Genomic DNA, 9,766 nt, shown 5'->3' with positions numbered 1-9,766 from the left:
CAAACCAGTTCAATCAAATTATAATTTAATTGATTTGGTTGAGACCTTTTGCATAATTAAAAACCAAGATCCAGTTAGAAATGGGTCATCCACTAACATAAAAATCAATTATGTCAAACCAATTCAATCAAATCAAATTATAATGTAATTGATTTGTTGGGTAATGATCCACTAAACTATTTGAACCCATAAACCGGTTAACCAAAAGAATACACTGAGATATTATAACTAATAAGTTATAAAAGATATCCCAAGATTGCATTGTAAATTGTACAACATCCAAATTTGTTCTTTTCATGTTCAAACAGATGTACATAGGAAAGCTGAAATCCAAAATGATGGAAGAAGAAGAAGGGTTATACAATACAAGTGGTGGGTGCAGATAGCATTGTTTACTTTTTTTGTACTTTCAGGCCAATCAGTTGCCACAATGTTAGGAAGATTGTACTTTAACAAAGGAGGAAATAGTAAATGGATGGCAACTCTTGTTCAAACTATTGGATTCCCACTCATGTTTCCTTTAATCTTGTTCTATTTACCTTCAAAAACATCCTCAAAACAACAAGATATTATTACCAAAAACAACCCATCTTGGGTTACTCTTTTCATGCTCTATATGTTTCTTGGTGCATTCTTGGCTGCAGACTGCATGTTATACACCTATGGATTGAACTTTTTGCCTGTTTCAACCTACTCATTGATTTGCGCAAGTCAACTTGCGTTCAACGCCTTCTTTTCATACTTTTTAAACGGACAGAAGCTCACTCCATTCATTACCAATTCGCTCGTTCTACTTAGCTTTTCATCTACATTACTTGTCTTCCAAGGTGATTCTGAACAAACCGCCAAAATCTCTAAAAGCAAGTACATTATCGGGTTTGTATGTACCGTTGCTGCTTCTGCAGGTATCGTGTTATAATACCATCATCTCTATACCATCATCTCTATATATTGTTCATCTTTTGAAAGATTCCTTATTTACAGAAAATGGGACATGAGTCGTATGTCGAATATTGTACATTTGATTGTAGTTTGTTTATTTTGATCTATAAAAACAAAGTTTGACTTTGCAGGGTATGGATTAATACTTTCCACGACTCAACTCGCCTTCCAGAAGATTTTAAAATCACATAGCTACAAAGTGGTATTCGATATGATCGTGTACCAAAACATGATAGCAAGTGTTGCAATCGTGGTGGGACTATTTGCAAGTGGTGAATGGAAGGATATAAAAGGAGAAATGGAAGGTTATGAGTCTGGCAAAGTGTCGTACATATTGAATCTAGTATGGACCGCGGTTTCATGGCAAGTTTTCTCAATCGGTTGCGTGGGTTTGATCTTTGAGGTTTCATCCTTGTTTTCAAATGTGATTAGTACTTTAGGGATCCCGATTGTGCCCGTGTTGGCAGTAGTGTTTTTCCATGAAAAGATGAATGGAGTGAAGGTTATTGCAATGTTATTGGCCATATGGGGATTTGCCTCGTATATTTATCAACATTATCTTGACGACTTGAAGGAGAAAGCCGAGGCTAGAATTGCAAATCGTCAAGTTGACCTTACAGAAATATGAATTAGTCGATTTATGGTGCACGTTTTGTTATTATATTTCTAAACCATGTAACTAGAGCGACACATATATATCAAAATTAAAGGACAGCTACCTTAATATACGCAAACTTAAAACAATGTAAACCGTTTATCTAATTATCTGTGTCGGATGATCGATTTAGCAGGTTGTGACGTGTAGTATTTAAGTTGTTAACAAGTTAAAGAGGTTGTAAACAAGCTCACATGATGTATAAAGTTGTAAGCAGGCTAAAAGAATTGCTACTACGTACGTTGACCTTTACTTGACAGATTCATCCAATTGGACCCAAACTCAAAGGAGGACCACAAGCTCAGGGCTCGACGGAAGAGTAATAAGGTTGACGGGTTAAATTATAAAATAAATATTCGTTTACTTTTATAATTATTTTAAATAGGGCAGTCTGAATGCTTTGAAAAACAGAGAATGCAAACCGTAATTGAGCATTCTTAAAAGAAAGTAAAAATGGTTTTAGACAATTCATTGGATTATAAAACCAATACCAGCCAAAATATACATTTTGGTAGCGGCTTCATCAGGTGGACCCACAATTAGAGCCCAGTAGGTTCATGGGAACCCATCAAATTTAAAATTTTATGTAGACACGATAATATATAAAAAGTTTGAGTAAACTGAAAAAAAAACTTCATGTTTATAATGAGTTTAAGTTAGATTCATCGTCGCCGGAGTGATGGTTGCTTACGGCGGTGGCAGTGGCCGGAAATTATAAGTTCGTCATCTACAATTTACAATTTATTTTTTTTCGGAAATGGATTCATTCATTTTCAAACTTAAATGGTATGTGAGATAATTAAAAAAGTATTTTTTTTTATTTTTAAATTTAGTAAATATGATTTTAGAGCAATATAATATTTTTCTTGATTCATAATGAAATCCTGTATGGAATATCAAATCTTTTATTTTGTAAAAGAACTAGAGTGGTTGTAAATTGACCAATCTCGTCAACTTCTAGAGCCGATTTAAGTAATATTTAAGTAATAACTATGTGTGGATTCATAAGAACCGGTTGTGGTGAGTGTCAGCAGAAACCCGGTCAGTATTAGTTCATGAACTTCATATCAAATTAAAATATGTGTGTAGGGTACCATTTGCTTAACTAAATAAAGCTTGTGGGTACAATATATGTGAATATTGTTGCGCCAATTTCGAAGTTAAGTTTCGATATGTGTTATAAACAGTATAAAAAAGTTAAGATAAATGTGGGTTAAAATTGATCTTTGTATTATTCACAAACAAACTCAATGTTTATAATGAAACAATTTGACCTGATCCATGATAGGAAACGTAATAATAATGAACTTGGTATAGACAACGGTTTCATGGCATGTTTTCTCGGTCAGTTGCATTGGTTTGATCTTTGAGGTCTCATCGTTTGCAAAATGCCGAGACTAGAGTTGCAAACAGACAAGTTGATCTTACAGTAACATGAATCGGTTAACACACGTCACATGGACCCATGATACACAACGCAGTTTATCCATTTTAAAGTGCACCCACGACTCGTTTGATAAACTAGAATGCATATGAGATAGAACATGTTTAAGAAAGCTTAAAATCGTGAGACTACATTGCAATATAAAACCACTACCAACCAAAAGAACAGTTAACATATAGTCGATAAAACTATTAAAATCATACTGTCATTTGCATCAGCTTCATGCTGCTTTGTAGTGGAACTCGTCGATTGTTGAGTATATCACACCTTCGTCTTCAAGCATTCTAATCGATTTCCTAAAAAACCAATGATAATATTTTTTTTATGTTAACATTAAAAAAACAATAATTAGTAAAACACACAAACACATGGAGATTAGAGTTGTCAAATTACATGATCTTGTTGATAGGAAGCTTTAGCATCTGTGCCAGCCCATCTGTATGTGTGCCCTTTTCATTACCACTGCAAAAGCAAGCGATTGAAACGATCAGATAACAAAATGTACAAAAAACCGCATATGGGTTCACTTGGGTCTACTCAAATTATGGAACGGGTCAAAGCAATTATTAATGATGTATACAACACTCTTAAACTACAAATATGAAAATGAAACATAGCATACGAGTTTGCAGGAAGTTGGAGATAAGCAAGAACCATCTGGTCAACGCCTTTGAGTCCATCAAGATTGAAAGGTACAGATTGCTGAAAGTGAAACAAACAATCTTGTTCATCAAGAAAGTGATAATAATATCATTATTATGATTGTGCATCCAACATTTGTATTCAAAGTTATCATACCTGACTTGGTGTGTTAGGAGTTGAGTTTATTATGTTATTACTCTCCCCATTCTGTATCTTCTCCAAAGGCTTGAAGATAAGTTTGTTAGTATCATATTCAAATCAAGTGAAGCTATAATATGTAATTTGATATCGTGTACCTGAACTTTGTCCGTCCGCGTATGAACATGTATAGATGCAATGAAATGGAAAGTGATCTCATCCAAATTTGTCACGGGCCTGAAAGTGAAACATCCGAAAAACAACAAATATTTTCACCCAAATATTTTAAAATAAAACATTCAATATTTAAATAATGATCTCGTTAATAACAATGAAAACCTGGACATTTTCACAATAAATTTGATGTATAATAAAGAACCAATATGGTTCATATGAGCACCCATTTGACAATAAGTTGAAAAACAAGTCAATATTATAAAATGCACATCAGAAATGCATAAACAAGTTAGTGTAATACCTAGCAGAGAAAACATCAACATGTGTTTCACCTTTAAAGCTTCTCAAGTGTCCATGAACATGAACATAAATCCCTTCTCTGCCAAACATCAAAACTTTCAACAAAATAAACAAACAATTCATCTTTATAAAAAGACAATGTTTTTTAACTATGGTCGGCTTTTAGGTGTGGTGTGTCTCGTCGAGCGCTTAGAGCAGCCCCTTCTTACTGGGGGCTCGAAATTTTCAAAACTCTTGTGTGCGTGTTTATATATATGTATATGTGTGTATCAAGGCCGGCTCCGAGAATACCAAAAAAATCTTGGGCCAAAGACGAAAATTTTTTTGGACCTTAAGTAAAAGAAGTATTTTGTTGGGTTTAAACAATTTAAATTTTTTATGAGTTTACTTGGTTATAATTTGGGTTGTGTAAATAATTTTTGTATAAAAAAAGAATTAAACATGTGGTAAATGGGACTTGAACGCGTAACCTTTTAGTTAGAAGTAATACCCTTTGCCACTAGACCAAACCATTGGTTATGTAATTATGTTTAAACATTAAATATACATATTGTATTTCATAAAAATACAATATAATTTATAAAAAAAAAAATCTGGGCCTAGCGGGTGTCAGGCCTGTGGCCGTCGACCACCTTGCCTCACCCCAAGGGCGGCCCTGGTGTGTATATATATTCAAAATAATTATCATTAAACAATTTACATTTAAACCAACAATTTACTCGCTTGTGCACCGAAATCTAATACGCCTTGATTTGCATCCTACCAAGTTACTGACCTTATTTCCTCCATTTGCAGTCTATCAGATAGTTCATTGAGACTGCAAAAAAGGTACATTAAACCATTAATTTCAAAAACATTTATATATAATAATAATAATAATAATAATAATAATAATAATAATAATAATATATGCATAGTTTTACCATCTCTTGCAGTCCAATTTTCCAGTTCCATCATCTAAAGTGAAGGTAACATCATTGTTCCAATCCACCATATTAAACACCATCCCCACAACACTAACCTAAAATCCAAAATTCAATTCCAACCCATATTATATTAAACTCATTACATCACCATAAACAAAATCTAAAACCAGTGTTTGGTTCGCGTAATTCAAAGGAACGCGATCGAATTGGAATTTAAATCACTTCTTTTCTTTTGGAGTGTTTGGTTCATAGAATTCGACGGAACTGGATTCCAGTTCCATTTTCAATGTGTTTGTTTGGCAAATCAATTAAGTGGAATTGGAATTTAAATCCATAAAGAAAATTCCTCAAACCAAACATCCACTAATTTTCAATTAACTTAAAAAACTAAATAGATTCATAACATAGTAAATAAAAAGCATATTCATAAAACACATACATTGACAACATAATCACCGGAAACATTTAAGTTAGATTCATCGTCGCCGGAGTGATGGTTGCTTACAGCGGTGGCAGTGGCCGGAAAATATAAGTTCGTCATCTACAATTTACAATTTATTTTTCTGCGGAAATGGATTCATTCATTTTGCAAACTTAAATGGTATGTGAGATACTTGAAAAAACAGATATTTTTCTATATTTTTAAATTTGGTACATATTATTTTAGAGCAATATAATATTTTTCTTGATTCATAATGAAATCCTATATGGAAAATCAAACTTTTCCTTTTAAAAGAACTAGAGCGGTTGTAAACTGACCAAGCTCATCAACTTCTAGAGGCGATTAGTCAACAGAAACCTGGTCGGTATCGGTTCATACTATATTAAAATATGTGTGTAGGGTACCATTTACTTAACTAAGTAGAGCTTGTGGGTACAATATATGTGAATATTGTTGTGCCAATTTCGAAGTTAAGTTTTCACCTTTCAACATACGTTATAAACAATATAAAAAAGTTTATGATATTTAAAGTAAAAATTCACAAACAAACTCAATCAATTTGACCTGATCCATGATAGGAAACGTAATAATAAGGAACTTGGTATAGACCACGGTTACATGGCATGTTATCTCGGTCAGTTGCATTGGTTTGATCTTTGAGGTCTCATCCTTGTTTGCAAATGTGATTAAAAGGATCCCCATTGTGTTGGCCATTTGGGGATTTGCCCCATATATCTATTATTATCTTGATGACTCGAGGAAAAAGCCGAGACTAGAATCACAAACACACGAGTTGATCTTACAGTGATATAAATTGGTTAACATGTCACATGGACACATGGTGCACAACGCCTGTTTATCCATTTTGTAGCCATCAATCTTAAACCACACAAAACTAATTGACAGGTTGACCTAAATTATATTCGTTTACTTTTTTAATACTTCACAACACGTTTGATAAACAGAGAATGCATATGTGATAGAACATGTTTAAAAGAAACTTAAAATCGTTATAGAGACTACATTGCAATATAAAACCACTACCAACCAAAGAACAGTTAACATATAGTCGATAAAAAATTAAAATCATACTGTCATTTGCATCAGCTCATGCTGTTTTTGGAGTTGAGTTTATGGTATCACTATCCCCATTCTGTATCTTCTGCAAAGTCATAAAATTGAGTTGGTTAACATCATAATCAAATCCATTATCTTTTTAAAGTTAAGATGTGCAATTTGATATTGTATACCTGAACTTTGGACGTACTCATATGATGGTGAATAGAAGCAATGAAATGAAAGGTGATCTCATCAAAATTTGTCACAGGCCTGAAAATAAAAGATCCAAAAAACATCATATTTTCATCCAAATAATTCAAAATATAACATTCATCCAATCTTGAAAGACCAGTATCTACACTATTTCATCGGCTTACATGTGTACAGATGTTATCAACATCTAAAACCTAGGCACTTTTACTATGAACTTGATTTATAATTAAAAACAAATTTGGCTCATATGAGCACCCTTATGACAGTAATACTACAGTTATAATAAGTTAATAAATAAGTTACTGTAAGATAATTATAAAAAACATACCTAACAGAAAAAACAGCAACATGCTTCACACCTTTAAAGCTTTTCAAATGTCCATCAACATGAACATAAATCCCTTCTCTATCAAAAAATTTTTTAAAAAAAATCAGCAAAACAAAAAATTCAACAAACTTAACTACCAAGTAACTCACTCACTTTACTTCCTCCATTTGCAGTCTATCAAATGGTTCATTGAGCCTACAAACAAGGTACTTTAAACCATTAATTTCAAAAACATTTACTTATAATAATAATAATATATGCATAATTTTACCATATCTTGCAGTCCAACTTTCCAGTTCCGTCATCCAAAGTGAAGGTAACATCAGTGTTCCTTTCCACTATATTAAACACCATCCCCACCACAGTCACCTAAAATCAATAATTCAATGCCAAACTCAACTTCAACAACTAATCAATCAAAAACTAAACTAAATAGTGAGCGTGCTTCAGTCTAGGTCAGTTACGCGCTAAAACTGAACAAACAACCAAAACTTTGGTTTTTGGATTTTTGAAACCTACCTATTTTTTTCATTTTTCATTTTGGTTTGGTTTTGGTTTTTTCAGTTTTTCCATTTGAGCTTGATAATTTTTAGCCAAAAATAAAATTTAGGTCTAAATCATTTGAGTATTTAAAAACTAATTGATTATTATACATTAAGGCAAAAATATATGAGTTGCATACATATTAAATTCATATAAATCACTTAAAATGAAAAATTGAATTCTATCTCAATTTCAGCAATTACCCTAAAAACAAAATTAAAACCTAATTTTCAATAAAATGCAAAAAACTTAAAATTTATATTCATCTCTAGAATTATAGAACTCGCTAGGCGCTAGTCACCAGTCGCTAGTTAGACGGTGAGTCGCTAGTTAGACGGTGGGTTAGGGACTAGCGATTAATCAAGAGAAACAGGGATTAATCGGATTAGAATTTTATACGTAATTTCAAAGTATAAATACATACACCAAAGTTTATATATAAAATTTTCAAGTTTAATCAATTTTGACTAAATAGTGATTAATATGCGCCTAGGCGAGATTTTTACAACCATATTCATTACATAGTATTAATAAAAAAAATATGATTAAATGAAGACATACATTAACAACATCTGCACCAGAAACAGTGAAGTTGGATTTATCGTCACCGGAGTGAGACGCTTCGCTGATCTGCTTAATCGTAAGCGGTACGAGTCCAGGCGTCTCTCGGTTCTACATAATAATAATGATTTATATAAACAAATAGGTCAGTCAGTCAGTCAGTCAGTGGATAAATAAATTATAATATTCAACGGAGAAATACTTACGGCGGCTGCGGTGGCCGGAGAACTGAAGATCTGGGATCCGCCGTCGAACTGACTTTCAGAGAACATCACGATTTACAACTTTCTTACTCTTGTGTGGAGATTGAATTGAACAAATGAAATGATGGAATATATATGAATCGGATTTTCCCGCCAATTAGGGTATAGAGTTCCCGCCAAAGGTATCACTTTGCTCTCCTTTGTGTTATTTTGATTTTATTGATTGACAAAATTGGTCCCTTACATATTGATAAGTTACAAGATTTTTAGCGGGGGTGATCATAAACCAAGGTAAGACTAAGAGTTCAGACTTGGATCAGATTTGATTATTTACAATAGTGTTATAAGGATACCATTAGACTTGTCGGGTCCGGATTGGGTTTCACGGGTCGGACCATTTTCTTTTACATACTCGCAAGACCCAAACTGTGCAGACCGGGTTATTTACAGAAGGGTCGGGTCTTGCAGGTTTGACTAGTTTGCACACCCCTAATTTTTGGGTATTTAAGATTGCATATTTTATCAATTTTTTTCTTAATATTTGCTAAATGTGATGCTATTTATTTACAAATTGTTTTAACTTTTTAAAGGGATTTTTAATAATATATAAGATAGCTTTTGGCATGAGGTTATGAAGTAAGAAATAGAATGGAATAAATTTATGGTAATTCAAATTTTTTTTCTTTTTTTGAAAACGAAGAACTAGAGCTAGAATACAAATTTTGTGAAAGTAAAAACAATCAAAAACTTTGTGAGGATTAATATGAAAAATTAGAGTAAACAACGGTTTTTGTTCATGTGATTTGTTAAAATCTGCAATTTTAATCTAATAGTTTCAAATATGCGATTTTTGTTCTTTCATTTTCATTTCACTTGCAATTAATTCCGACCTCACTAACCCTGTTAAGTCTGATCGTTAAACCCATCAGCGTGCCCCTCACGTGAGGGGCAATTTTGTCCCTTTTTGTCCCCAAATAGGCAAATACACCTCAGCCTCTCACGCGAAGAGTCTGCGAATTAAGATAAGTGTTTTATTTGGAGAGAAAAAGTACAAAACTACCCCTCGTATGAGAGCCACGCTAACCTTTTATTTGTTTAGTATACTCTTAAGTTTACTTATACTATATTAATATACATATGGGAAGGACAAAAGCGTCTTTTACACAAAACTCTTAAAATTAGGAGTTGTATAA

The 9,766-nt window shown here is 32.9% G+C and overlaps 2 protein-coding genes across 2 annotated transcripts; one reads left to right on the top strand and one right to left on the bottom strand.

Moving 5' to 3' along the window:
- Positions 1–353: 353 nt before the first annotated feature.
- Positions 354–1,702, top strand: LOC143608339 (putative purine permease 10). Its single transcript, XM_077083393.1, has 2 exons — positions 354–905; positions 1,074–1,702. The coding sequence occupies exons 1-2, from the start codon at positions 431–433 to the stop codon at positions 1,568–1,570; spliced, it is 972 nt and encodes a 323-aa protein (XP_076939508.1). The 5' UTR covers positions 354–430; the 3' UTR covers positions 1,571–1,702.
- Positions 1,703–3,186: 1,484 nt separating this feature from the next.
- LOC143608323 (replication protein A 32 kDa subunit A-like) lies at positions 3,187–8,687 on the bottom strand. Its single transcript, XM_077083383.1, has 15 exons — positions 8,577–8,687; positions 8,371–8,481; positions 7,538–7,635; positions 7,420–7,461; positions 7,267–7,344; positions 6,917–6,995; positions 6,781–6,828; positions 5,222–5,319; positions 5,074–5,115; positions 4,300–4,377; positions 3,980–4,058; positions 3,881–3,908; positions 3,664–3,763; positions 3,435–3,503; positions 3,187–3,337 (listed from the first exon to the last, which is right to left on the bottom strand). Exons 1-15 carry the CDS (start codon positions 8,640–8,642, stop codon positions 3,262–3,264), a joined length of 1,092 nt encoding a protein of 363 aa, XP_076939498.1. The 5' UTR covers positions 8,643–8,687; the 3' UTR covers positions 3,187–3,261.
- Between the last annotated feature and the right edge of the window lie 1,079 nt (positions 8,688–9,766).

The sequence above is a fragment of the Bidens hawaiensis genome, unplaced genomic scaffold (assembly GCF_021521415.1).
Source record: "Bidens hawaiensis isolate Kalapana, Puna unplaced genomic scaffold, B.hawaiensis_p1.1 tig00419364_1, whole genome shotgun sequence".
Lineage (NCBI taxonomy): Eukaryota > Viridiplantae > Streptophyta > Magnoliopsida > Asterales > Asteraceae > Bidens > Bidens hawaiensis.
The sequence above is the reverse complement of the archived record's forward strand: the minus strand, read 5'-3'. Positions and strand labels throughout refer to the sequence as shown.